This window comes from Pagrus pagrus, assembly GCF_965226575.1.
Source record: "Pagrus pagrus genome assembly, chromosome: 17".
Taxonomy (NCBI): Eukaryota; Metazoa; Chordata; class Actinopteri; order Spariformes; family Sparidae; genus Pagrus; species Pagrus pagrus.
Genome location: NC_140201.1, coordinates 13,733,277 through 13,760,917, shown reverse-complemented (window position 1 = coordinate 13,760,917; position 27,641 = coordinate 13,733,277). Strand labels below are relative to the sequence as shown.

General features: G+C 40.3%; 3 protein-coding genes across 5 annotated transcripts; 2 read left to right on the top strand and 1 right to left on the bottom strand.

Annotated features, from left to right (window-relative positions):
* Positions 1–711: 711 nt before the first annotated feature.
* chrac1 (chromatin accessibility complex subunit 1) lies at positions 712–3,576 on the top strand. Its single transcript, XM_084380144.1, has 3 exons — positions 712–926; positions 1,133–1,259; positions 2,503–3,576. The coding sequence occupies exons 1-3, from the start codon at positions 768–770 to the stop codon at positions 2,580–2,582; spliced, it is 366 nt and encodes a 121-aa protein (XP_084236270.1). The 5' UTR covers positions 712–767; the 3' UTR covers positions 2,583–3,576.
* On the bottom strand, positions 3,072–11,230 carry LOC311273199 (uncharacterized protein). Its single transcript, XM_084380143.1, has 5 exons — positions 11,173–11,230; positions 9,579–9,692; positions 8,645–8,855; positions 5,941–6,499; positions 3,072–4,833 (listed from the first exon to the last, which is right to left on the bottom strand). The coding sequence occupies exons 4-5, from the start codon at positions 6,486–6,488 to the stop codon at positions 4,692–4,694; spliced, it is 690 nt and encodes a 229-aa protein (XP_084236269.1). The 5' UTR covers positions 6,489–6,499; positions 8,645–8,855; positions 9,579–9,692; positions 11,173–11,230; the 3' UTR covers positions 3,072–4,691.
* An 80-nt stretch (positions 11,231–11,310) lies between these two features.
* Positions 11,311–26,568, top strand: pip4p2 (phosphatidylinositol-4,5-bisphosphate 4-phosphatase 2). Of its 3 annotated transcripts, none has more exons than XM_084380141.1 (8): positions 11,311–11,555; positions 17,806–17,930; positions 19,728–19,834; positions 20,031–20,154; positions 20,783–20,857; positions 22,375–22,427; positions 24,568–24,658; positions 25,060–26,568. In XM_084380141.1, exons 1-8 carry the CDS (start codon positions 11,450–11,452, stop codon positions 25,201–25,203), a joined length of 825 nt encoding a protein of 274 aa, XP_084236267.1. In that variant the 5' UTR covers positions 11,311–11,449; the 3' UTR covers positions 25,204–26,568. The 3 variants fall into 3 exon arrangements, with proteins under 3 accessions (XP_084236267.1, XP_084236266.1, XP_084236268.1); XM_084380140.1 differs by having other exon boundaries at positions 11,315–11,555; positions 17,782–17,930; XM_084380142.1 differs by lacking the exon at positions 20,783–20,857 and having other exon boundaries at positions 11,321–11,555; positions 17,782–17,930.
* Positions 26,569–27,641: the final 1,073 nt, after the last annotated feature.

Genomic DNA, 27,641 nt, shown 5'->3' with positions numbered 1-27,641 from the left:
GGAAATAAAAGAACAATAAAAGATTTGGTCATAAAAAGAACCCGTGCTTACAATGATGCAGATGATTAAAGTGATCAACATGTGTCTCAATAAATAAATAAATAAATGTGCCATTAAATGCATCAAAAATTAAATAGATAATAAATGTAGGCATTAATTCAGGTCTTATAAATAATCAATGCCTGCATTTATTTTCAATTTTATTTTTGGTGCATTTAATGACAATGCCATTTATTTATCTATTTATTTTTTAATGCGCAATTTCATACTGTTTTACTTTGTTTGTATGTGGCGGACCCTGCCACCTTTCTAGCTTCAAAACGTGTTCTGGGGACCTTATTTTCTTCTGAGAACAGCTTGTTTATTCATGGAAAAGTAAATATTTCATAGTGTGTATCATTACCTCATTGATATTGTAAATATTAAAATTCTGAGTTTGAAAATCTTCTCCCAAACTACATAGTGCCCCTTTAATTTTGATTTTCCGAACACTAAAATCACATTTAGCCCACCTAAAGCAACAGGTATCTGAATCAATGCTAGTTCTGTGAGGAAAAATGACAATGATGACATGATACATTTTTTAAAGATAAAGGTAGTAGCTGAACACAAAAAATGTTTTTCGCCTGTAGCGCCTCCACTCCAGCAGGTGGCGGTAATCCAGCACAAAAACCGCCAACTACTGTTAATTCCGTAGTAGAAGAAGAATAAACGCGTCACGGTTCAAAACAATACTTGAAGTTCCGCCTGTCTGGCGCCGTGTCCTCATGAAGATGTCTCAAAATAATCCCGACAAAGATGACCAAACGTCAACCAGTAAGAAGACCATCTCACTCCCAATCTCCAGAGTGAGGTTGATAATGAAGAGCTCCCCTGATGTCTCCAGCATCAACCAGGACGCCCTGTTTCTCACCACCAAGGCGACAGTAAGCTGCGGTTTAATGCTAAATCATGGGTCCACTGAGCGCTGCTAACTTCACAGCTCATTCATCTGCTGCTGCTAACAGCCGTTAGCTCGCTGTTAGCTTCTCTGATAACTGTTCATGTAGCTGCCCCAGTGTCCGTTTGAGCTCAAAAAGTGTGCTCTCACTGTGAGTTTCTCCCTCGCTGACTTGTTGTTGTGTTGTTGAAGGAGCTGTTTGTCCAGCACTTGGCTCTGTCCTCATTCAACAACGGCTCCGGGAAAGAGACCAACAGCCTGTCATACAGCGACCTGGCGCACACCGCGGAGGAGAAGGAGACTTTCCACTTCCTCACAGGTGAGAGCAGACACAGCCAGGTGAACCTGCAGGGACTGTCTGCAGCATGTGATGTTGGTCACAATTGAAATTGTAGATTAATGTGGAGCCTCACAGATTTCATGTAACTGATGGTTTTATCAGGGTAACAGTAAACTCACAGTTAGATGAGTAAATGCAGTCTAATACAAAAGCCCTGTAATAAATAAAAAATACTCCTGTGTTTGTGCCAGTGCATCATACTGAGATATAATAAGAGCTGCAACAAGTAAGCGATTAATCAGTTGAATTAATTTCCACCGATTTAGATAAACTAGTAAATTAATTGAATTATTTCTTAAGAATAAAGTCAAAATTCTTTGATTCTCGTTTATAAAATGTGAATATTATCTGGCTTATTTTTTCCTCTACAACAGTAAACTAAATATCCTGTAGGTTGCGGACAAGACATTAAAGGATGTCATCTTAGGCTTTGGGATACACGGATTGACATTTTTCACCATCTTCTGATATTTTATAGACCAAACATAATTGATTAAATAAAGAATGATTGACAGATGAATCAACAATATAAACAACTATTTATGGCAGTGTTGGATTTTTATATAATTTGTTTGCATGGACAATAGGAGGCACCATAGTTTGTCATGTACAGAATACCTGTCTGGTTGTCTTAGCCATATACAGTAGATTATACTAAGTCATCATCTCATTATATATGGATATTACCAAATGCAATTAAAGATACCACGACCGAGGATCCGTACTCCCAGTTCTCAAAGGTTATTTCTGCAGTCCAGCCAGTTCTTTATTATAACTCTGAACTTGTATTCTTTAAATGCAACATATCCTGTTTCATTGTAATAACCCATCAATGTTTATTTACTGTTTATTTTCCTCTGTCTTTTTATTAGAACCTATTATAAGTTACGACATGTACGCAAACCAAGTATTTAAGTGTAAAATATCAAGTAGTCTAAAAACAACAAGCTACAATCTCTAAATGTAAGGATAGGATCACTTCTTTAACTCAGCTGAGTTGGTTTGCGGTGCTCCACACGAAAGATCACAAGAAAACTCCAAGGCACTGTCTTTTAAACAATGTGCCTTAAGAAAAACTGATGGGTTTCGGCATCATGCCTCCGTCACTTCATCATGCAGAAAAAGTCATTGTTTGAAAGGAAGTGACTTGGATTTTTATTGTGATCTCTGTTTCTGTGATCTTTTATTAGTTTTGTGAAATATTCTCTTTTCTAACCGACAGACATCCTGCCTAAGAAGATCTTGGCTCGAGATTACCTCAAGTCTTTGGAGCAATTGCAGGAAGAGGACACTGACTTTTAAAGAGGGACACTGGCTGCATTTCGCATCAAGACAGATGTTAGGAAGTGTACACGCCATTCATTAAGAGCAAAATGACTGGCGGGAGAGACACCTCAGCTGTAGAGTTCAGCTGTAGGGCTCATCGTACTGAAAGTAAAGCCACGTAGGGCAAATGTGAAATTAAATGAAGACTCAAACACAACAACACACAGAGTCTTAGAGCACCATAGAAGAAGATGTACCTTATGTCAGTCAAAGTTTGTAACGGTGTCCTAAACAAAGCAGCCTCAAACTAATCATAACCCCTTGGGTTGTCTGCAGAATTGATCACCTCTACAAAAACAATATTTTTGTGTAGGCTAAAGTACTGTTGTTGCTAATAAATGATGCACTTGAATAGTAGATCTCAGAACAATTCTGCATTTGGCCTGTAGTCAGAGACTATCTTTGAACCTTGTCTGGTAGCAGCAACTTATACATTTCATGCTTGTTTTCCACGCTCGTTTCGTGTTTTGTTTTTTTGTTTTTTTCCTGAAGGCCTGCATGAGCTCGCTCTGTGTAACAGACCAAGACACAATGAAAGTCCATTCCACACAGCTGGAGCACAGATGTGTCAGCTCCTGAGTTGTTATTGCCTTTAAAATATGGTTGGGTGAACATTTTATTTTAACGCTGTCAAACATTGATGTCAGAGTGAATTGTGCTAATGTTTCTGAGTCTAAGTTATACCTGATAGGGTTTTTTTCAAGATATTGTCAAGTTTGATTTCCAAGTAGCTTCTCATAAATACTTGAAAGTTGTTTGAACTGATCAAAATTACCTCTTTTCTTTCTCCAGTTTAACTATAAAGCAACTGAACATGCTGTGTCTTTCCAAATGAAAATTCACCCTCAGCCTAACAGATGTGACTATTTAAAGTGTACATAACAGCTTACCATCTACAAGGCATCTTCCTCGTAAATTTGTTGTAAAATTGTTTAGATTTGATATTAAAATAAAGTTTCATGCTGTCTGATATTCGTGTTGCACTCCATTTTTATTCTAAGTGCTAACTGGAGGGGAGTTTGCAGGATTGAGTGTCCTTAAAGAGTCGTTAAGTGAGATTCAGAGTATATTTGTGACACATTTAAAAATGTGTCTGGTCCAACTGTCTCATGGTTTTACTAGCAGCTGTTCAAGGAGACCTATTATGCTGTTTCATTTTTTTCCTCCTTCATTGTTTTATGTTGGATTTGTGCATGTAAAAGATCTTGAGAGTTAACAAGGCCAAAGTCCGCACGAACAGAAGCTCCTCTCTCCAACAGAAAACACCGCTTCTGAAACACATCGTCAATAGTCCTGCCTTTAATTCCGTGACTTTGTGACATCACACTTTGTCACCATGTCACACATTTGCATAATTAATAGCGGCTAGTTTGGCACGTAAGAATTGATTTAGCACAGCTGCTTGTTGTTGGCAGTGCTGGGTCAGGCGTGTGTGAGCTGACCAATCAGAGCAGACTGGGTATACAGGAGGAGGGGCCTTAAAGAGACAGGAGGTGAAACAGCCTTCCAGACAGAGGGAGTAACAGCATGTGAATGTGTTTTTTGAGCATTAAAGCATGTAAACCTACTCTAGTAGTAACCCAAAATAAAATTATGAACATAATATGTCTTCATTAATATGACTGTGAAATCTTCATATGAAACGGGTGAAAAAAAGGCAACAAGAACAATGGCTTTAGTTCATCTCATGTCCCTGATAATGTGAGGTTTATTGATCTCTGCTGCCTCCAGGTTACACATGTTACTTTGGTAGGTATTTGGATGACATAAGGTGCATATCAAGTGTGTTTTGTCCTAATAATACAGACTAAGATAATCCTGAGCATGCATGCATTTGCTACACTGAGCGAGTTTACATGTTCATTAATATCCTGGTATTGAGCGTCATCTTGTTTTTGATTATAATCAAGATATATCCAGGTTTCTGGAAGCTGGGATAAGGTGTTAACTTGCACAAAACATAACCCGGATACTCCAAAAACATCATCATAACCAGGATACTAGTGTACATGTTAATACGCACAATGTTGTACAATCCTTTAATATATAAATACAGCTCAAATAAGGGAAGAAAATGAATCATCGTCACTGTCGGATGAGTTGGTTGAGTCGAAGCTGCATGTTCAGCAGAGTATTCTCCAAAGAAGAAAAGTGATTCTCCAGGATGTTTGCCATGTGCTCTCTTCCATCTATGGCGTCTCCTGTGTTGGTAAGATGCTCTTTCATGCTGAAAGTGACGACAAACCACAAGTTAATGTCAGAGACACATTTACACATTGCTGTGCGTTAGAATTCCCCCCCAGACTCTGTGACTGTTTTAAGAGTAACAACTTTTTGTTTCACATTTAATAAAGACAAAGCATCAACTATCGTTCATTCTCCAGAGAGCCTCGTCTCGGCCAGATGTCCCGACAGATGATTGTTGAAATGACTCAGCTGCTCGTCTGGACGGCGTTTCAGCTCGGCCCTCTTTGGCCGTCATGCAGTGTTGTGTTTGGGTCAAACAAGGATTTCCGGCTCCCTCACTAACAATGATTTAGGAATAATCTCACAGCTGGCTTGGATCAGTATCAGTATTTATCATTATGTAATTAATTCTTACAGTGGGACTTGAAGCTGTATTGTGTGACGGACATCTGAAAAGTATGGTTCTAATGTTTTTATATAAATATAAATATACAACAAAGGAAAGCCTCTGGTGAATTGTGAGTATTTACTGAAGTACTGAACTTAAGTCCAGATTTGAGATACTTGTACTTTGCTTGAGTCTTTTCTTTTCTTTTCTTTTCGTGCCACTGTTACTATTACTCCAGTACATTTCTCAAGTAAATATTGTACTTATTACTCCCCTACATTTAATTGACAATTTTAATTACTATGAAAGTTATGATTCTTGCTGTAAAAACATATGAAGACCTTTGAAAAATAATATGATTAATAATAAATAAATAATAAATTAATTAATACATTCATATTAATTATCCTTAATTACAGTCATATAGTACACACAGAGTACTTTTACTTTTCATACTTAAAGTACCTTTTTCAGATTTTTACACTTTCAGTACAGGACTTTTACTTGTGAGTATTTTACAGTCTGGTATTTGTACTTTAAAGTAAGTAAAGAATAGTCCCCCACCCCCTCAACCACTCCAGAAAGTCGGATCACTGATTTACAGTTTGGGTGTACCGACTCCTCCATAATTCAACAAGAAATCAACAGGCACATATTCATATTATTCCCACTTAATCAGTCACTGTACCACAGTTTAAAAAATACTGTTTGTGGAGTGCAAGATGTGAATACAAGAGAGTATGAAATTCTGTTTCTCACCTCGTGAGGACCCCCTGCTCCTTCCCTTCCTTCCTCTTCTCAGCCAGAGAGACAAACACCTTCTCCATGGTCTGCATAGTTTCCACCACACTCTGGTGGTCTGTGAGGATCCCCTGGACCTCCTCTCTGGCTTGGTGTTCGTAGGAGCTCCCTCCCTCCTCCACCCCGCTGGAGGTGGACACCGCCTGCAGGGCAGCCCTGTTCTGGAGAACAAGCAGACGGGACCTGGCGAACTCCTCGGGTCCGGCTATGTTCTCCCAGCAGATCTCGGAGGACGGTGGTAACCAGAAGCGCTGGGTGCAGTTGACTGGTTTTCCTGGGGTCTCTGTTACGAAGGGGCTGTCAGCAGGGAAGCTATGGAGCAGGTGCAGAAGAGATGATCCAGAGCCCCACTCCAGATCCTCAAATTCTGGTTCCCCAGATACTGGCTCAGGGGGTAAAGTAGGAAGAGGCCCTGCTGCCTCTGCACCCCCTGTTGGGAGGAAGACCCCCAACAGGAGGGAGCAGGACAGGCAGAGCACGGCCCTGCTCACCGCCCCCTGGAGCATCTCCAAACTGGCTGCAACACACACACACACACACACACACACACACACACACACACACACACACACACACACACACACACACACACAGCTGTAAAAGCTGGAAAGGCCAGTCGTTGGCATCATGACAGATTTTATCCACTGAGCATTTTTTCCACTATTCACACAATAGGTCTCCTCTCGCCAACATAAAACAGAGACCAACGCATTTTCATCTCATTTTGGAAAGCAAATAGTGATAACATCGTTAAAACACGCACAATCCCATTAAATTTCAAGACAGACTACATTGTGCATGTCATGAAGAAATGAGAGATTTTGTTGAGCTTGTAATGGGTGACAAATTATTTATAAACAGTGGTGGAAAGTAGTGCATTTACTCAAGTACTGTGCTACAGTTTGTTGTACTTTCATTTCAGCATTTCCATTTTATGCTACTTTAGATTTACACTTAGACTTAACAAAACTTTAATGTCCTATTTGTGGCTCAATGCAGAACATAGAGACACATTAAAAACACATCAGACGGACAAAAAAACAACAAGAGCCGACTCTAATACAAACAATCAAAGAAAAAGTGTATGTTAACAATTATCATAAAATTATATTTCCCAACAGTCCTATTTGTTTAACTGAGTTATCACCATTAATGTAAATTAGTTTTTGCTCGAATGGTTCTGATCTCGGGGTATATATACACCTCCGACCAGAAGGGAGTGGCTGGATCTCCCCCGTAAGAGGATGAGATGTATCCATGAAGACCTTGTCTGCCTTCACAGCCAGCCTGGGCAGACACAGATGGTAGGCGTACAGGCCAGCCTGCTGTCTCCCATGATTTCCCCACAGTTCTTCACAATGTTGTGCTTTCTACTACACTAAATATATATGGCTGCTGCAATTACTTTTGTAGGTTAAGATTTTAGATTTAAAAAAAGGTAAGTTTACAAAAAGCAACATATTGTTAAGGATTAAACCAATGTTTTCTAACTAAATGTTGGCTAGTGACCTCTTACAACAAAGCAATGTCTCGTTGGCACATCTTAAGATGTTTCAGATGTCTGTGAGTTGTTCACAGCTCCACTTAGGAGGAGTTTCCACTCTAAACGTCTGACATGCTTAAACCATCTGTTTATAAATGTGTTTAAACTAGCTTAACCTCCAGCTACAGCTGGCTGGTAAAAATGCTCATTACACATTGATGCATCAGTATTAACAATCTAATAATGTCCTATAAAGTAATATGTCAGTAACAGGGCCAAAACAAGACAGTCACTTGAACTTAGGCACATTAAAGGGGCATTATGTAGTTTTAGAGACGAAATTCAAACTCAGAATTTTAATATTTACAATATTAATGAGGTTATAATACAAACTCGGATTTATTTTCCATAATTGAATAAACAAGCTGCTCTCAGAGGAAAATAAGGTCCCCAGAACACTGTTTGAGGCTAGAAAGGTGGCAGGGTCCGCCACATATAAAGTAAATCAGTATGAAATTGTGTTGTCCTTTAGGGTCAGTTTGTTTATTCAGTTTATTCAGTCATGAAAACAAAGAGAGTTTGTTTATTTAGTCAATGAAGATCTTTCTCTTCTGATTAAAATGTCTTCCCCCAAAACTACAGAGTGCTCCTTTAAGTTAGCTACATTTGACTGATAATAGCTTCTGCTTAGTCTAACTAAGGTTTTGAGTGAAGGACTTTATTCACACTGCTGTAATGGTACATAAAAGAAAGTTTCTTCACTGAAGTTTAGAAAAAAGTCAAACAAAAGACTTTTCATTGGCAAAGAACAATGCAAAATGGGATTTAACCTTCAAAATAAAAGTATTAAAAAAACATTGCTAGCTAGGCTTCCGTTTAATAATAAAGAAAGAATAAAAAGACAACGACGTGTGTTCAGTCACACACTACAAAAATGTTATTTCTCGACTATAAACGTCTTTTTTTACAGCTTAAATTCACGTTTTTACCTCTTTTTGTTATAACCGGAAGTCAGTTCGGTATCTTCACAGCTTCCCAGCAGAAGATAAGAGAGTTTAAAAAGTGACGGAGCGAGGCAGCAAATACACAACTTCAACTCATGCAAGCGTCTTTTTCCTGAACAAATCTATTAACATACAACAGTTTCACTCATGTCTAGTGTATAAAAATGTGTCTTACCTTGTAAAGAAACCCCAGCGTCCACGGAGCAGTGTGTGTGAGAGTGTGTGTGTGTGTGTGAGAGAGTGTGTGTGAGTGCTGCGACTCTCCTCTGGTGCCTGAAGTCGTCGGAAAAAGTGAGTCGTTGGCTGCAGCCTGTTACATGCAATCTGAATCACTCTCTACTGGCCAGGAGCGAGCAGAGCCAGGAGCGAGGATTTTCCGTCTGAGGCTGTGATGGAGCAATTAGGGAAAACTTTACCCCAGAGAAAGTGAAATACACTTGTAGTCTGGCTCTGAATGTCTCCTGATTTACAAGTGCAAACAGCAAACATACAAGCTGGAAACAGAAAGTTTCCTTGCAGAGTTTTCCCCTCTAACTTATGCCTAATTAACACTGTTGACTTTTTCTTGGTGAAAGTTTTAATTTGCAGCTTTTGGTCCCTCTTTAAGACAAGAAGTCAGTGATCTGTGGCTGGAGTAGGGGCCGTGATGCTCCTGGAATTTATGAGCCATTTTACAATGTCCTGAACAGGACCAGCAGGCTTGAATTTGACCTATTTCTACACTCACAATGTGCAAAACATCAGCAAATCATACCTGAGCATTGAAACAGTTTGTTTCCAGTTCAGATGTAACTATAAACATATTGTTCTCCTGCTGTTTTAAGAACAAATACATAGTTTTTAAAATATAAATGTACCCAAACCGTCTGGGAACTTATTTAATTCACACCATCTGTGTTTATTTGGTGAGTTTTTGAGTGGCCAGTGAAATCAATTTAGTGTATATTACACCCTGACATAAGCAACAAGGAATGGGATTTTGGCACAAACAGGCTAGGGTGTTGTAATTTTCAGGGTGGATTGGATGCAAGGCACCACAAACCACAAAAACTTAAAAATATGTAGTATCTCAGGACAAGATGTTACACATCAAAACTGTTTTTCCTTACAAGGGATCCCTCTGCAGTCCTGTCCTCACAGATTCTTTGGCTTTGGTCTACAGCTGCTGGTGGTGGTGGCAGCCAGATGTTGTTTTCAGGTCCTGTTAATGACTTTCAAACCATCTGGGGGACAAAGAGGAGAAGTTGGGGTAAGCAATCTCATTCCGATGAAGAAACCCCATGTTTTTGACTCCAACAGTGAAATAATCAGGAGGAAGAGCCAGAACAGAGTCTCATATACAGTGCAGTCTGAGGATAAACCGACTGCAACACATCAGAGCACAAAGAAAACAAGCTCCCCCACAGCAGCGCAGTGACAACAAAATCTAAAAAACAGCCACAAGTTGTTGAGTCATAACGATCCAGAATATGAGCTGGTCATGCCTGGTGCAAAATGGCGCTAGTATCCCAACTGACTTCAAAGTGTCACCCTACCCGCCGTTCTCAGATTGTGAAAATGAAAAATTAAGTATGGATCCTACATATAATAATAGTTTTATATCATAATCACTGATAAAAGGTGAAAACATCTCAGAATTTGCCACCTGTTGAATTCATAATGAGAAGAAATGCATTAGTGCAAATGCTGCTAACAGTAGCTACCATTAGCTCAGGTAGCAATGGAGCTAGTGGTAACTTCAGTAGATATCTTTTTCAACATGATACTTCACATTTTGCTGATAATTTTGGTAAATATTTGAATGCTTCTACCTAAAATTCGTACATATTGCATCTTTTAGATATATTTTTTTTCTCTAGATTCATCTTGAGGGCCGATTTAAACCTTATGGCGGGTCAACTTTGTCCCACAGGCCCATGTTTGAGCAGCCCTGCGCTAAAGAGTCTGAAAAGAAACTCAAGAGGTGAATGCATTATTTGGCAAACTATACTCTGGGCCTGCGGCACTGTTTTACTGTGAAACTCTTTGAAGACTTTTTCCATTGGTATGAGGGTGATTAGATAATGAATACATTTTAATTTTTGGGTGAACTGGGTCCTTTAAAGAGGCACTATGTAGGTTTAGAGAAGAAATTAAAACTCTGAATTGTGATATTTACAATACTAGTGAGGTAATAACACAAACGCTCACTCTTCAATTACTACCTTTATCGTCAAAAATATTAAAAATAGATAATAATACAAACTCAGAATATATATCTTTTCCATAAACAAGCCGCTCTCAGAGGAAAATAAGGCCCACAGAACACTGTTTGAAGCTAGATAGGTGGCAGGGTCCGCCACATATAAACAAAGTAAATCAAAATGAAATTGCGTTGTCCTTTAAGGTCAGTTTGTTTATTCAAAAAAGAGAAGTTTGTTTATTGTTTAGTCGATGAAGATCTTTCTCTTCCCAAAACTACATAATGCACCTTTAAGAGAAATAAATCAAAACAGAGATAATAGTTTCTGCGGTCTTAATAATCCTACAGTGACATCTAGTGGTGAACACTGAGCATCGCTGCTTTATTGATTTCCAGCCTCCATCATTAAAACACTGAAACGTAATCCTCTTGTTTACACTCTCAGCGTGACATTTGATATTGTTACTGATGAACACGCGCGTTTAATTAAAAGAAACCTGTGCACCACTAAATATAATCACATTTCTGGTTTTCACGTTGAATTCCTTCACAGTCTCGGGGTGCGTGGAGCTCCGGAGCAGAGCGCCGCTCAGCCCCGGGTCATGTCAGCGAGGAGGGGCGGGGATCACCGCGGAGCTCCTCCCCCCTCCAGGCTGCCGTCACCGGGGCTGCTGGACCGGAGCAACTCGGCACCAACAACCGACAAGCCGCCGGCTGCTCCTCCGTGCTGGGTGAAGACTCGGTGCAGCCAGGAGCCTCCCCGCCGCCTCTTGCCCGTCATTTCTCACGGTTGTCGACATGGCCTCCGACGGCATGGACGAGCGATCTCCGCTGCTGTCGGGCCCCAACTCCGAGAACGTGACCCCCACCGCTCCCCCGTACCTGCAGGATTCAAGTCCCCGAGGTAAACACACGACATGACCGCAGCCTGCCTGCCCGCCTGCCTGCATGCTGAATCATTTCGGGGCGTATCGTGTTTGTGCGTAAATAAAACTGCAGCGAGGCAATGCAAGGCAAGGCAAGGGCAGTGAGGGAAAGGTGGAGCCTCCACTGTGAGAACTGGAGCAGTGGGTTAGAGACGAGAGGGGCCTACAATAACAGCCTGCTCTTGTTTTTACTGCAGAAATGCTTACATCACGACTCACTGACGGCCTGTAATGTTTTCCAAAAAAAAAGGATGATAGCTAGGAGTCGTGATGTGGCACAGTGAGGCCTCAGTGGATGTGTAGTGTTGTTGAAGAGATGACCCACTGCAGATGAAGGCAGCCTAGCCTTTTGTCCCAGCTGCCGGTCGACAAAAAATTGCCCAGATGTGTCCGAGCCCACAATCAATGTCAAGTCACATCAGGCTCATCTGCATCAGAATGGGACCATAAACAACAACTGTCCTGAATCTTGAATCTGTTAGTTCATGCGTTGCATCTTTAATACGGTGCTGAAACATGTGCGTTTACAGGCAGAAAGCTGACACACTGTCCACATTTTGCTTAGTAAACACTTGGATGTAGGTTACAGCACCTTAATGCATGCAGGGGACTGGATGACCCAGGCAATTACAGCTCATAAATCCTCTCTGTCTAGGAGCTGCTGTCAGGAAGGACCGGCCTTTGAGATGAATTTAGTCTGATCCAGTTCTGATTTCCGTTTGATAGTATTTCTTTCATCCAGATCAGACTCTCGCCTCGAATGTTTTGAAAGCTGACGTAAATTCATCTTCAGACACAGTGAACAAAGTCTCCCCTGACTGCTGTAGTATGTTTCACCGGTTGTTCCCCTGCACATGAATGGACTCATTGAACGTGTAATACTCTTTTCAGAGCATTTCAGGCCAAACAGCTAATATCAAAACGAACATGTTGTTGTTCTGGAGCCGTCTAATCTCGCACAATTCATATTTTCCCCCACCGGATTATTCACAAAGACTTTAACTCTGCGGTCTGTCTGGTTTTCACAGCACTGACTGAGCAAAATCCTAAAATGAATGTCAGAATATTTCATGGCCCAGTTTCTCCTCTCCTCCCTCCCTCCCTGCAGTCTGGATTACAGCTAATTCTGCTTTATTTGGGTTTGTTGGTTCCTCAATCAGCCAATTTGTAAGATGGATTAATTTGAGTCAGACGGCCAAACTGTGGTGTTTTCTTAAAATGCAATAACTGTGATAAAGCTCTGACTCATAATCAGCTGAGGAAAAGATGTAGTTTGTGAAAGTGACCCAAATCTCTGCAGTGTTGACTCAATAATCTGACACAGAAGAAGCATTAACAGTTGGAGATCTGATGTATTGTCCTCCAGTCTTCACAGCATGATGGTGGTGGTGGTGGTGATGGTGAGGGGCGGAGACCAGTGACCTTGGCTGCATCTGAATGGTCAGATTGCTCACTGTGCATCATTTCGTTGCCACCTGCTCCATTTTTTTTATTTTATTGCAGAACAAATTGCAACAAAAGCCTGTGACTGTGCTGTAATCTCGGCAGTGATTAATGAATTATTCAGTTTTACGTCTGTTCAGGAACTGACTGACAAAGAAAAAAGCTGTTAAAATCCCTTTTCATCAGTAAATTTAGCAGTTATCCCGGGCGACTACGGAGGATTAGATTTTCTTATTGTCAACAAATCCAATGAAAAGACAAGTAAAGTCCGTCTTTTCCTCTTCCTCTGTGCCACAAAACTCCATTGTTGTCCAAAAACTATTAAAAACACAGCAGGGAGTGAGCCACACTGTCGCACTGGTAGACATGTTATTGTACATGAAACTCATTTCATCATGCAGTTTAAACAAGACAAGACAAGAAACATTCACGAACACAAGCATCATCTGGAAAATCTGATATAAATCAGGAAAAGAACATAAAAATGAATAAGTAAGAAATATATTCATATCATGTAGATAACGTAAGTCGCAATCATAATGAATACTATAATACATTAAGGAGAAGTTCACCCAAAAGTCCTCACCCTCATAGTCCTCAAAACATTTCTGAGGCTTTACAGCAAAATAGCGTTGACACATTCTCCTGAACAGCTCAAGTACATGGGGAATAGTTTCAAAACAACTGGAAGAAAACATGAAAGGGCTCCATACAGCTCATCTGGCATTATTCAAGTCTCTGGGATAGAAAAGGAGATCCCAATTAATTTCAAAAGATGTTATTTACACTCTTTTTTCAACCCGAAATCTTCACTGTAGCTAAAGCGTTAGCAATTCATTTTGGGATCTCAGGCTTCCTGAAACTTGGATTACGGCGGATGAGCTGTATGGAGCCATTTTATGTTTTCTTTCAGTTGTTTTCTTTCATCCCCCGTCTACTTGAGCTGTTTAGGAGAACGCTGCAGTGCTCTTTTTGCTGTGAAGCTCCAGAAATGTCTTGTAGACGACAAAACTTCACCTGACTTTCCATCTGCGTGTGAGTGAGTAGATAGTGACTGAATGTTCACTTTTGGTTGAACTTACTCTTTAAGAACTAACACTAAAGAGTAGAAGAAAGATTATTGCTTAGTATTGGAATAAAAGGCCTTCGCAGTGTTTTATTGTAATAGTTCAAGTCACTCAGCCTTGTAATGAGGAATGTTCCTTGACTACAGTCAACATGGGCGCTGTAGTTTGTGTCGGTGGTACCTCTCTGCTCTTATATCACATTGTACATGAAAATACTGATATAACTGTTAGCATGATACAAATGTGTCTTTTTACTATATTAACAATATTACAAGTTTCGATTTATGACATTTGTCTACGTCATGGTTACACACAGCAGAAACACTCATGGCTGAAGGTGCAGTGGTTGCTGGCTCCGCTGCGGAGGAGTTGCCTCCAAAAAAAAGAAACAACTTCAGTCGCGTGAAAACCTTCTGAGAGAAAAGAGGAGAGGCACTCCGTCAAACAAAGCCGTGCACGCCATCAAAGTGATGTAGTAACTGAATGTAACCACGAGACGAGACATGCTCGAGTGCTTTATGGTGATTGATCAGAGCAAAAAGCAGCCAAACGCCAAGCCAAATTAATTACTCTGATGGTCATCATCTAGAGCCACAGCAATTAATCCATGAAATACATTTTTGATTAATCAGTTTGAGCAATTTTATTTTTCAGAATGAAAACAGTCCATATTCTCTGCTTCAATTCATATTTTCTGGTTTCTTTACTCTTCTATGACAGTAGACTGAATATCTTTGGGTTGTGGACAAAAGAAGACATCTGAGAACACTTGAGTATTTTATATTAACGTCGTCTAGAAACTACATTGCCCGACTGTCTTTTTATAACATGAACGTCAAATGTGTGGCCAGTTTGTAGTGATTCAATTCCAACTAATGAGTCGAAGGCAGAAAGTACTGAGACGGACCAATTCATTGTTGTTTTTTGCAATAAGATGAGTATAGATCAACACCAGCCGTATCCTTTAACCTCTAAGCGATCTAGATTTCATTCAACATGGACGACAGGAAACATCCCTGAGCAGTTTGTGTCTGTATACCAGCCTCTCACTTCTTCCCCACAAATCCCACAATCCCCCATCCTGCGATGTCTCTGGCCAGGCAGGACGTGTCGGTGGCTGCACTGTATGTTTACGGTGCTGCTGGTGGTTGTAGTAGAGCGTCTTCTCATCTTACATCTGGCTCCGAGGTCAGTGACAGTGAAAACCTATAGCTGCCATATGGCGTCTCAGGCATGCATTAGGACGGCCTCAGTGCAGCTGAGAGAGGAGCGAGTACAGACAGGCGTCTGCTGATACTGAACAGAGAAGCGCTGACTGTGCTTGAGTTTCAGGATTTATTTCATTCAGTTATATAAGAATTTCAGGTTTAAGAAGTGAGACCACTCAGTCTCACATTTTGGATTAATTCAGCTCAGCATTGTGTGTAATAAACCTGCTCACAGCAGGAGTGTCGTGTCTTTGGCGTGCTCTGCTTGTATTTACAGCCCTGGTTGCTCAGTTGCAGACGGGTTGTCCCATCTGTCCCCGTGGTGTCGACCGGTCGAGTGTCTCTGAATCTCAGAGCCAAGCTCGTTTACCTGTTAACTCGTCCAATTATCCCATTCAGAGCGAGATGAGAAGGAGATTGGTCATTTGTCACATTAGATGCCTCCTTTGTGTTTGGTCTGTAGACTTAACAAAGGCTTCATAACATATCACAATAGACTGTGATACACTGTGTCACCATGTTGATCATTTGTCTATAATGATTCTTTCCATTGATTCGTCAGATTAATTGATATGAAAATAATAGTTAGTTACAGCACTAAAATAAACAACCTGAGATATGTAGTTTCCTGTCATGGAAGGCTCTTCACGTTAGACAAACTGTATTTTGGGGCATTTTTGTGTGAAATGTGATTAAATGTTTATCAGAATTGTCTCCTGAGCTGAGCAGCATATGAAGAATGCTGGTAGTTATTATAACTGCAGACACGTTTAATAAGACTTTGCTTCTAAATTAAATCAAATTAGTAGAAGTGTTTGATTTGATGGAATTTTTTTAATAGAAAAGCTTTTTGCATTGTTATAGTTCAGCGTTCTTACATTTTCTTTTAGATTAAACTATTACAAAACAAAGACTAAATTCATTTGAGGCTAAATAAGTTGGATTACTGGAGATGTAGGCTTGTTGCCATAGTATTCACACAGGTCCGTAAGGTATGCTGGAGTACTACAGTAGTAGTAAAGGTAGCGACTGGTGCAAACCTATGGATTAAGTGTATTAACACCCTGAAAAACACATGGAATGTAGACTAATAACTTGAGGTTAATGTGGGATTAAACGGTGCAGAGTTCAGTAGGAGCGGAGTTAGTCCACAGTAGTTCTTTCAGACATTACGAGAAAATCTTTAAGTCTTTGATCATGTTCATTACTCCTGTTTGTGGACTATACAACACTAATCAGTTTTCTTTGTTTCTCAATCCATATAGTTAGCCGCTTACTGTATTAGCCACGTTAGCAGAAACATTTTAATTAAAGCGCTCATCGAACAAGTCTAAAATCCACTATTGTCACATGCTTCTTTCAAGTCAAACAGCTTGATAGTAGAAGACATGAAGTGTATATCTTGTCCATAGCTCAGATGCTACATAATAACATATTGGTATGTGCTCAAAATGCTCAAGCATCAGAAGACTTACTCATATGTGACATGTTAACTTTGCAGCTCGGCAGTGAGTGGATTTTACTGTCACTGTGGTGTCTACAAGGCTCCATTGTTTCTTTCTTAAACACACAAGTGTTGGACAAAGAGAGGAGAGTCACATGTTGAGCAATCAGAGCCGTACACGAGCTGTCATGGGTTTGCATACAGCATGTGTATGTTTCAAGCCTGCCGAGGATCTACTGTACACTATGTCGTAATAGTTACCAAGGGAGTCATTGAATAACATTTGTATGTCATGGACTTTTTTAAGACAAGTTAGTCCTGATAATTATTGAGACTGGTAATAAGTCATGCTCCACAGCAGCTCTCTTCTGTAACTATAATTTGTTTTGCGATGTATCAAATGTTTTTGTGATCAATTTCATTATCCGTTAACATGCTGATTATTTTCTAACTCAGTGTTTTTCAGTCCAGGCTCTTGACCTGCTCTGACATACCTGATTCAGATGTTCAGCTCGTCATCAAGCTCTGCTGAAGCCTGATAACGACCCATTCATCTGAATCAGGTGCATGCAGAGCAGGGGCCCAGGTCCAGAATGAAAAAACACTGTCTTAAATGATGCATCGTGATATTTACAATCAGAAAATAAGTCACAATTTTGCAGATCCGAAAGTGACATATTGGATTATATTTTGTCTCATTCTCACATTTTAAAAGCTACAATCTGATTCCAAAAAACAGTGCAAAGACAGTATATTGACCATTTAATTTTACTTCATCAGCTTTGATGATTTTTGTAAATGTACAGTATGCTTATTCTGAAGTTGATGCCAGCGACACATTTCAAACAAGTTGGTACAGTCTCAACAAAAGACTGACAAAAACACCTGTAAACGGGTCACTGTGATAACGTCCGTGTACAAAAACACAACTTTCCTTCTCTCACTGGACACAAACATCCAGGTTTTATCATGTCAAGTCTCATAGTTGCATGCGATTAACAGCTGGCCGTGTGTTGTGTGCTTTACCCTCCTCTTCTCAAAGCCGAACTACCTCCTCCTTACACAGCCATCGCCAGCCCCGACGCCGGCGGTGTGCCTGTCATCAACTGCCGTGTATGCCAGTCGCTCATCAACCTGGATGGAAAGCTGCATCAGCACGTGGTGAAGTGCACAGTCTGCAACGAAGCCACGGTAAGTGAAGGCTGGGATGAACTACTGATGGTGGTGACATCACAGAGTTGTGAGAGACATTTAGTAATTGTTTGTGTTTTATTTGAGCTGCTCTCCTCTCCTCTTTTAAACAGTCAATCACATCCAGCTGCAGCTTTGTGCTCACATCTGTATTACTCTCCAGCATCATTGTTTGTGACAAAACCTGTTGTTTGTCTGCGATCAAGAGAGAAGACATTAGCTTTGGATGGCATTTATTGACTGTTTCTCAGCTTTAGATCTATTGGACAGTCCAGTGAAAAGTGCTCCAGATGACTTGAATGTATCTTCTGTGTCTCAGAGTGACTGAAAGCTTGATGGAGCTGTCAGTGGAGGCAGCAGTGAGAATGAATGACTGTCATCACAAACAATCAGATGGGAAATGCCATTTCCACTGGCCGATATCTGTGGTTCTTATGCATCATCAGAGCGATGATTGGATCCGATCTAACAGAATATCATCATAAAGTGTTTGAAATGCACAGTATGAAACAAAAAGAAAGAAAGCATGGGAAATACTTTAGTTTCTAGACTATTCTCGATATTCTGTTTTATAGAATATTAAGCAGAGAGGTTTTCATGGTGTTGGGAGCTGGAAACCAGCGCAGCCAAAATATTAACTACTGTGTGACAGAAAGAGGCCAGAGCGCCAGAGCTATTGTTGAAAGCAAGACAAGAAGTATAGCTTGTGACCGCATGCAGCTCCTACGCAGAGCTGCTTCTGCACCTGTAGGCCACAGCCTGGAAATGAGCTGTTCACCAAGTGCCTTTATAACCATGCCAAATTACGACATCATCGGCCAAATTATGTGTGAAAAACTGTGGCAATGTCTTTGAATTGCATTCATAAATTCACCCAAAATTGAAAATTCAGCCATTATCTACTCACCCTCATGCTGATGGAAAGTCATGTGAAGTTTCATAGTTAACAAAACATTTCTGGAGCTTCACAACAAAACAGCGTTGTAGCATTCTCCTCAACAACTGGACTAGATGGGGACTTGGATCTCGGGTCTTCTGGAGACTTGGATTACATCTGACGAGCCCTATGGAGCCATTATTTGTTTTTTTGGGGTCGTTTTTTAGTTTTCAAGAAAAGGGAACTGTACCTTTATGGCTGCTTTCACGGTCCTTTCCATGGAGATAGTAAATAAACGAGGCTGCACAGAAACAAATGATGTGACTTTTTTCAATTCATTCTTGGTTGTTATTTATAAAAGGAACAATATTATGTGGAGCAGTTAGTTTACTTCCTCTTTCAGTGGAGATATTTGACGGTAGAACATCGTCCAACTTTCTGTGGCACAGTGGATAAAGCTTTTTCCCGAGGGCTGGCTTGACATCCCAAATATAAAGTCTGACTGGCTCAGGATTGAAAACGGGGAAACAAACCTAGATGCAAACTTTGTATACTTTTATGTTGAGTGTGGAAAAGTGTGGATAAGTGGATTTTGCAGTGGAAAATGTGTAGGAACCCTGCATCCATCAGGCTTCATTAATCAACTTCCATGAGTAAATTAAACATTAAACACATGTAACTATGACATTTTGTGGGCATTTGAAGCTGATGGGTGAACTAATGTGCATTTCATAGATTAAAGGCAAAGCTATTGATTTTGCGCAGCACTTTTTCCACCCTGTTAGGTCTGAAAGGCTCTGCTGTGCTCCTTATACAGTATCTTAAATCGACTGTTCTCCTCTTTTATGTGTTTGTTTTTGCGTTGTGTATTAAACTTTGTGCATTATTCAATGAGTTAATTCCGATGTGTTGCCTTCCAGCCCATCAAGAACCCCCCAACGGGGAAGAAATATGTGAGGTGTCCCTGTAACTGCCTGCTCATCTGTAAAGACACGTCCAGGAGGATAGGATGTCCTCGACCGAACTGGTAGGTTCAGCATGTTTTATCCTCTTGTTTCATATTTCTTGTATGTTTACTTCTTTTTAATAAAGCTCAGAATGATGGAGCAGAGAAAGTCAACTTTTATAAGACAAACCGAGCCCTTTTGTACAGGTTTATGTCCTCAAAATGTCTTGGATAGGTTACACTCATAAGCTCGTCCTCGTCTTTGTTCCTCCGACAGCAGACGCATCATCAACCTGAGCCCGGTGATGGTAATCCCAGAGGAGCAACCCGCCCAGCCGGCGCTGCCCATCCAACCAGAGGGCATGAGGGTGGTCTGCGGTCACTGTGGCAACACCTTCCTAGTACGTACACCCACCAAGATAACCGATCTAACCAATCACAGAGGTGCTCATGCAGAATTGTGTTGCTGTGCTGTTGTTGGTACGTGCATATTAATAATCTTGAGAGCCGAACCACAGCCTGTTCTTACATATTTGGTGACGGGAGTAGCTTGTTGTACTGTATATCAGGTCTTTTTGCAGGTTATTGACATATTTCTCCTGTTGATCTTTTTCCTTTTGTTGAAACGAAATTCTCCATCCAGTTGCAGATTGTCACAGATGTTTTTCAAGCAGATGGCATGCATTTGCTGCACGTTTCCTTCCCTCTTCTGGCTCGTAAAGAATCCCACCTGATTACAGTGTGGTAGCAGCCTGTTTCAGATTATTCCCATCTTCAATGTAAATTGTCTTCCTGCACCTTGTGTTGAGGATACTGTCGATATATTTTTTGACAAACGACGTGGAGGTTTAAACACCTTTTTACTACTGTTATCATACTGCATATTAATATGATGAACTGCCATGCGTCTCACTGTAGAAGAAAGAGGCAGAACCTGAGCTGCTGAGTCGGTACGACACCGACTCGCGTGTCAAAATCAGCGGTATTGTCCTCTTAATGTGTGCACATTGTTGCTTGCGGCGTCTGTAGGGCAGTGAGGACGCCAGGTCATCCCAGCCAATGTCTGGCCTCCCCAGCGATGGCTCTCCCCCAGCACAACAACAGGTTGAGAACGCTGGTCGTACTGGTGGACATATTAACAACAGCCTAACCTGCTCCACTTCAATCTGCGGCCTTATTTACACTGGTGATAATATGATTTTGTACACATCTGGCTTTGAAGAGTATGGCGACCCAAAAGTCCCATGAAGTAATATCTCATGCAAGCAAGTTATTATCTTGTGTCAGTGGCATTTGTTTCATCTCTTAAATCTCTTATAATAAAAGCATCAGATATCTAAAAGTACTTTTAAATACTGGTCATAGTATCCGCTTTTCTTAATGAGACAGTTCACCACAAAATTAAAAATACAGTTACCCAAGGTAATCCTCATTGTGAGCAGGGAACTATTTTCTTTCCATGTCACCACACAGAAGGAAGCGTGCATGTACTCATGGACGAGAGGCTAGCTGGAGCTCAGCCGGGGGGGGACGCCAAGTTCACATCCCGCACTGTCGTGAGCACGAGCGTTTCATCATCATGAGCAGACGCACGCTTCCTTCTGCACTTTGAGACAGAAGGAAAATAGTTCCTGCATGAAACTGTTCACAACAATGTCTGCTGATCATCTTGAGTAACTGGGTCATGATTTCTGGAATGAGACATTTTTTCAAAATGTATTTTTTGGTGCCTTATGCGACAGAAGCCAAGTGCCATCTAGGCAACTAGATGAATGTATTTATGGTTTTGGGGTGAACAGTCCTTTAAAAAGATCCTCTAAAGTTTTACAATATACTGTTTCATATTAGTACAGACAACCATATACTGTAACATCACCTTTTTGTTATATGCTATTATGACTAACAGCCCATAATCGTTACTTATCTGTCTAAATCATTAATTTATATGTAATGGATGTATGTAATTAATATTGTACTCATATAAGCATGCAGTGATATTACAGTATATGGTTGTGTTTGAGTTATATTCCAGCTGTCAGAACCGTATGGTCAGTATTTAAAGATGAGATGAAACAAAGGTCACTGATACAAGTAATTAATTAAAGCACATGAGATAAAAAAAAAATCACCTTACGGGACTTTAGTGGCTCTGTAGAAGAGGACTTTAATGAAAGAGGTGAATTTGATGTTGAACTGTACAAAATTGGCTTTAATCCAGATATTCTGGCCTGAAGTTGCTCTGGAAACAGCTTCTACTGAATATTTCCTTCCTCCTCTGAAGCCAGATGTCAGATGCCACATATTAAACTTGTGTAAATAAGACTTGATAAGAAATTATGCTGATCTGTGATGGGATATTATCATAACTCTGCTTTTTTTTAACACCAGAACCCCAACTAATACATCCTGAGAATGATTTTAGGTGCTAATAGACAACTTTTTGATATTTTCTCCAAAATAGAAATAATGAATAGATTTACATGCTGCAATCCGTCATAACCGATCATGTGAAATCATTCCCAGCTGGTTTTGTTTTGATTGTGCTAACGGTACAGTTGGATCATGTGAAGAGCGAGTCGTTACTGTGTGTTAACAGTGATTCTTCTTCTGTCTCCTCACAGTGGATGGAGCTTCGGTTTAACACGCTAGCCAAGTGTCCCCACTGCAAAAAAATGTGAGTCCATAAAACTTTCATTGAAACCCCAAAGGTCACAGTGAAACACTAACACACATTTCACAGTGTGTTAGTGTTTCATGGTGGTCAGTTACAGTTCACAGTTTAATTGTGTGTTGTGAAATGTAAGTCTTACCTGTGGTTTATTTTCTGTTGCATTAGGATTATACCTTCAGTCTTTAGATGGCCGAAATTAAGTCTAAGCATTTTTTTCACAAACTATAATTTTGTACAAAAGAAATCTTAATCATCATATCTGTGTGTTATTGAGTATTAGCTTTTGTTTTGACTTCCTGGATGATGTCTTTCTTACTGTTGCAGGCAGCCATTTGTTTTCATGTCATTTCTGCATGAAAACCATTTTGCAGTCTCTTAAAACTTAATTTATATGTAAAGCTAAAGATGCTGAATCACTCTGGTTTGGTATTTCTTGGCTTGAATACACTACAGCCCTGGCCTGGGGACACTGGGTGGGTTTAAGTCAGAAACTAGAAACATTCTCATGTGATGTCTCTCCACTTTGCTCCACAGAGTTTTTGAATCTTAACGGTGAACTAAGCCCAACATCTCCAGGTTTAAAGCCTTTATCTTAATCTTACTGGAGCGTTATGTAAAACAATCATTGACTTCCCACCTCTGCTTTCACCTATCAGCCATGACCAGTAGGTTTATGGTTTGGTTTGGTACAGCTCGTCAGAGATGTAAATACTTTCTCCGGCTTTCGTTGCTGGAGAAGTTTTGAAGGGCTCACTCTCTGGATAAATTCAGTGCAGTCAGACGCAGAGCTTTAGAGGTCTGGACTTTGTAGTTCTTGGAAGGAGGAGGGGAGGAGGTAACAGAGGCTAATCTAGACGTGTGACAGGATTTACAGCCTGGCCTCAATACATGTAATGGTAACGAGGTGGGAGGGTCACCAGGTTGAGAGGTGGAGGGAGGGCATCGAAAGCTATGTTTGAAGGTGTTGATGTGAGCAGGGAGTGATGCTGAGACAAGCTGCAGACAAAACATGTTGTCTTTGCTTCTATCTGTCTCCATTTTTGTTTCTGTCTCTGATCTATGTCTCTAGTGTTAAAACTTTGTTCAGTTGGTTTTGTGAGAGCATACAGTTGTATCATGACATCATTTAAAAACCTTAAAATGTAAAAAGGTTTATGTTATCTTACAAAAATACACTGTAAAAAGTGTCAATTGACAGATTGCGTTGCCCCTAAACGGCTTACAAAGACAAATAGTAAATCTATGTGTAATAGACACACAGCAGCATATCAATATTGATATCCCTCCAAACAAGTGGTGGGAAGTAACTAAGTACATTGACTGATTGATTGCTCTCTGGCTCTTTCTTTCTCAAAAAAAGTAACAGAAGTCAGGACAGTGGCAGTCGAGGCAGCAGTCATGTGATGGGTTTACCTTGACAGGAACTGAAACCTTTTCAGAGGAAAAACAACACACGTCAAGTCTTGTATTGTTCCCAGTCGGACTGATAACTCTTGTATTGCATGTGACATCTCAAAATCTTTAAACACATCACTTGAGAACAAGGTTTCCTCCATGTGTAGTCACAGGTCAAATGAATGAGATGGTCAGGTGGTACACATGTAAAGGAGGAGGAGATTGTTTTAAGAAGGAGTAAGAGAAGGTAAGAAATCAGGTGATCAGGCCCCTCTAAGCCATCTGAATACCAGTGATTCCTGAAGAATGCTTGAGTCCCGTCACATGAGAGGCATGTGAGAGCAGAGAGGAGGAGGAAAGTAAGACTGATGCCAGTCTGGTGCTTCAGGGCAGTTGACTTTTCATGTGTTTGTCGAGGTTGTTGGAGGCTGCGCATCATGTGACCGGCCTGCGGCGCTTTCATGTGTAACTTTAAAAGAGGAAGAGAGAGATTTTTGGCTCACAGGATTGTTCTGCACCGGGAAGAAAGGGTGGGACGGAGAAAGTACGGGGCACATCATCACGCAAACCCTCTCAACCATATCAGAAAATGTGTCTGAACATATTCTCAAAGATGATATTTATGTCAGGGCTGTTGAAAAAAGATAAAATATCTCAAATGTGTTCAGTATGTCTTCCTGTTCTGAAACCCTCTAACAGTCTCTCTTTGTCTGTTTTCTGTTGTTTGCTTTTCGATGTCTTTCTGCAGATCCTCTGTTGGCAGTGCGCTCCCCAGGAGGCGCTGTTGTGCTTATATAACCATAGGAATGATCTGCATTTTCATTGGAGTGGGTTTAACAGTAAGTACTGTCTCTGTGTTGTTTGTATTTGAAAACACAAGTAAATGTTTTCAAAGCAAAAGTCACAAAGCACATGACACAGGTTTTGCAAGGATCTGGTAAAAAAACAACAACGATTGTATAAAATAGTGGACAAACGATCCAGGTCTGAAAAGTGAGGCAAATGTGGAAATGCCTTAAACCTGCTTTCCTACTATTGGTCAGCATTATTACTTTAGTAAACAGTTCCTTCATAAGTTTATAGTCTCAGTCGCAAGTTTCAAATCTTTGTCAATATCACCGCAGTCTAAACATAAATGAAATGCAGTGAAATATAATACTAATCTTAATTTTTCCGTCTCTCTGCGTGACAAAAGTTTCTGAATGCATGAATAAAAATCTTTATGTCTTCTTATTAACAGGTTGGTACTCGGGGCTTTGCCAGTCGTTACAACGCCACCTACGTCTCCTGGGCATTCGCCTACCTGCTGGGCCTCATCTGTCTGATACGAGCTTGCTACTGGGGCGCTATCAAAGTCAGCTACCCGGAAAACAGCTTCGCCTAGAGCGGGCCTGGCATGGCACGGCCCGGCCCTGCACGGCTGGAAGAACAAACCACACTTTTAGTTTTTTCATCTTCAGATTTCAAACCGGTCATGTTCAGCGGAGTGAACGTATGGACAGGAGTGTGTTTGAGAGGTGTACTGTATGTGTGAAGAGGTGTATGTTGAAGGTGTATCTTGTTGTGTTCGTCTCAAATGTTTTAGACTCGCTGAACAAAGCTGATGTACGTCGATCAGTCCTCCTACTCATCCACAAGGACTCAAATCCTGCCCAGGTTTTGCCAAAATACAAAATCAAGAACTTGAAAAAACTGTGATTTTTCTTTTTTCTTGATGAATGCCAAAATTAGCTGATTTTAAAAATGATAGTTTAGCAAACTGGTTGGATTTGGTCTTTCTGGAGCAGTGTCTCGTTGTTTTTCAGCTGATACCCACTTGATTTCTTTTGTTACTGAGCAGACCAAAATGAGACAACCTCCTACGAACAGTTCGCCCATTGCACTACGATTATATGCAATTGTACGTGTTGTTTTGCTGCTAGTTTGACTCCAGTTACAGAAAAGCTGCATATCCATATTGTATTGTAACATTTACCTTGCCTGTGTATACTGACATAGTATTGCTATATGATTTTAACTCTCGAAAATGATCAATTTTTAAAATAAATCCTCCTTAAAATACCCATGTGTGCCAACTTCGCAGCCCAGTATTAGTCGAGAAGAGCATCAGATCAACAGGAGCTTGTTTTTGTTTTTAAATCAAAGTGTTGATTTTTTTTTTTGTGCCATGCAGCTTTTAACTCACTCCAGCAATAATCCTTTATTTTTTTGAGTTGTTTTGTTCCTGTCGTACCTCCCTGTGTTCTTCACTGTGCTTTTGTTGCCTTCTCACTGGTGGACTCAAGTTTGCATGTCGACTTGTTTCTGTCCCATCGCTGAGGTGGTGTTTGTTCTGTTTCAGAGAGGTAGCTGAAGCGTACGATGTTCCTGTCTTTGCTCCTTCTGCCTGTGAGTTAGAATGTAAACCCTCCTCCTCCTCCTCCTCCTCCTCCTCCCCAGCGCTTATATCCACCGCTCTCTGACCTCCAGTGAACTCTGTGCTAGCTAGCATCGCTATAGGCTAACTCAGCATCCTATCTCTTGACCTTAAACCAGTGGGCACAGTTCAAACTTCTGACCTTGTTTTGAATGTGATGATGATGATGATGATGATGATGATGATGATGATGAAGCAGAAAATAATGTTAAAAAAAAGTTTGTACATAGTTCAAATTCAGTACTTGGAAAACTGTAGTGAGAGGTGGAAGGAGAGGACGGCTCGTGGGTCTTTTTAAAAATGATAATTTATCAATAAAATGCAAAAACTGCCTGAATTGTTCTGTTTCTTTTTTGGCTGAAGTTTCAGACACATTTAAAGATGAAAACAAGTAAAAAAAAAATAAAAACAGGATGAAATTCATGCTATAAAATGATGTCTGATGTTCTGCACATCCCTTCTTTCACATTTAAAAACCTACTTGGTTAGGGGGAGATCATGTTTTGGTTTTGTGTCCACAAAATCATCTGAAAAATGAAAAAAAAAAGTTTTCCGGGGTGTCGCGGCTTGAAAAGGTTGCTTTTAAATGCCGTTAAAAGCTCTGGGATCCCTTCAAAATGTCAAACATTTATCCTGGTGAAAGTCTAGTGAACAAAATTTGCTTTATTATGAAATACATGCATCAGGCTTACTGCATGTATTTGATTTAATGGTTTATCCTTTAGAAGATGTAATAATGTATCTACTTGGCTCCGTTTCTCATTATTATCAGATGGTGACAACATTTGCTGGAGCTGCAAAGGAGACCATACTGTTTTTTTATACATAAAAATGACACATCCAGGAACAGGATATGAGCAAATATGAAAGTCAACTCTGTACTCACACTTCCTCTGAGTCCTTTTATACTTTTATACTATGTATATACACAGTAGATGGAAGTAGATGAAGGTGAGCATCACAAGCATCATTCTTAGCCATTATGGCACCACAATATTGAGCTCCCTGTAATGTGTAGGAAAGGGTTCAGATGATGCCGTACTGTGTGTATCAGTCAGTTTGACCTCAATGTGCAGACTCCATGAAGGGTGAAGGACAGTGTGCTTCCTCTGTGTTCACACCACACTCGCTTTGTTATATCAGCAGTAGTCTGAGGAGACACTCAAGAGTACGCATTTCTTCTGAACAGTGCTGTTGCCGTCCATGTGATATAATTTTAACAAAAGCTTAAAAAAACTAGTTTTTAATTATTTAAAAATGCAAATCAGATAATAAAATTAGTTTCCCATTAACTGCGATTCACATTCTTACTTCTGCTCTACCACAAATAAAACCAGAGGAAACAATTAAGCTGGCATAATTAATTTATATTCAGATATTCTGCAGCAGATTGTAAACTGAACACA

Bases quoted from the DNA above. Each gene is read 5' to 3' on its own strand.
- chrac1 (XM_084380144.1), top strand. From the start codon at position 768: ATGAAGATGTCTCAAAATAATCCCGACAAAGATGACCAAACGTCAACC. The intron at 927-1,132 runs GTAAGCTGCGGT...GTGTTGTTGAAG, and splicing joins TTCTCACCACCAAGGCGACA to GAGCTGTTTGTCCAGCACTT. The intron at 1,260-2,502 runs GTGAGAGCAGAC...TCTAACCGACAG, and splicing joins GACTTTCCACTTCCTCACAG to ACATCCTGCCTAAGAAGATC.
- LOC311273199 (XM_084380143.1), bottom strand. From the start codon at position 6,488: ATGCTCCAGGGGGCGGTGAGCAGGGCCGTGCTCTGCCTGTCCTGCTCC. The intron at 4,834-5,940 runs GTGAGAAACAGA...CGTCACTTTCAG, and splicing joins GAGCAGGGGGTCCTCACGAG to CATGAAAGAGCATCTTACCA.
- pip4p2 (XM_084380140.1), top strand. From the start codon at position 11,450: ATGGCCTCCGACGGCATGGACGAGCGATCTCCGCTGCTGTCGGGCCCC. The intron at 11,556-17,781 runs GTAAACACACGA...CTCTTCTCAAAG, and splicing joins GCAGGATTCAAGTCCCCGAG to CCGAACTACCTCCTCCTTAC. The intron at 22,428-24,567 runs GTGAGTCCATAA...GTCTTTCTGCAG, and splicing joins TGTCCCCACTGCAAAAAAAT to ATCCTCTGTTGGCAGTGCGC.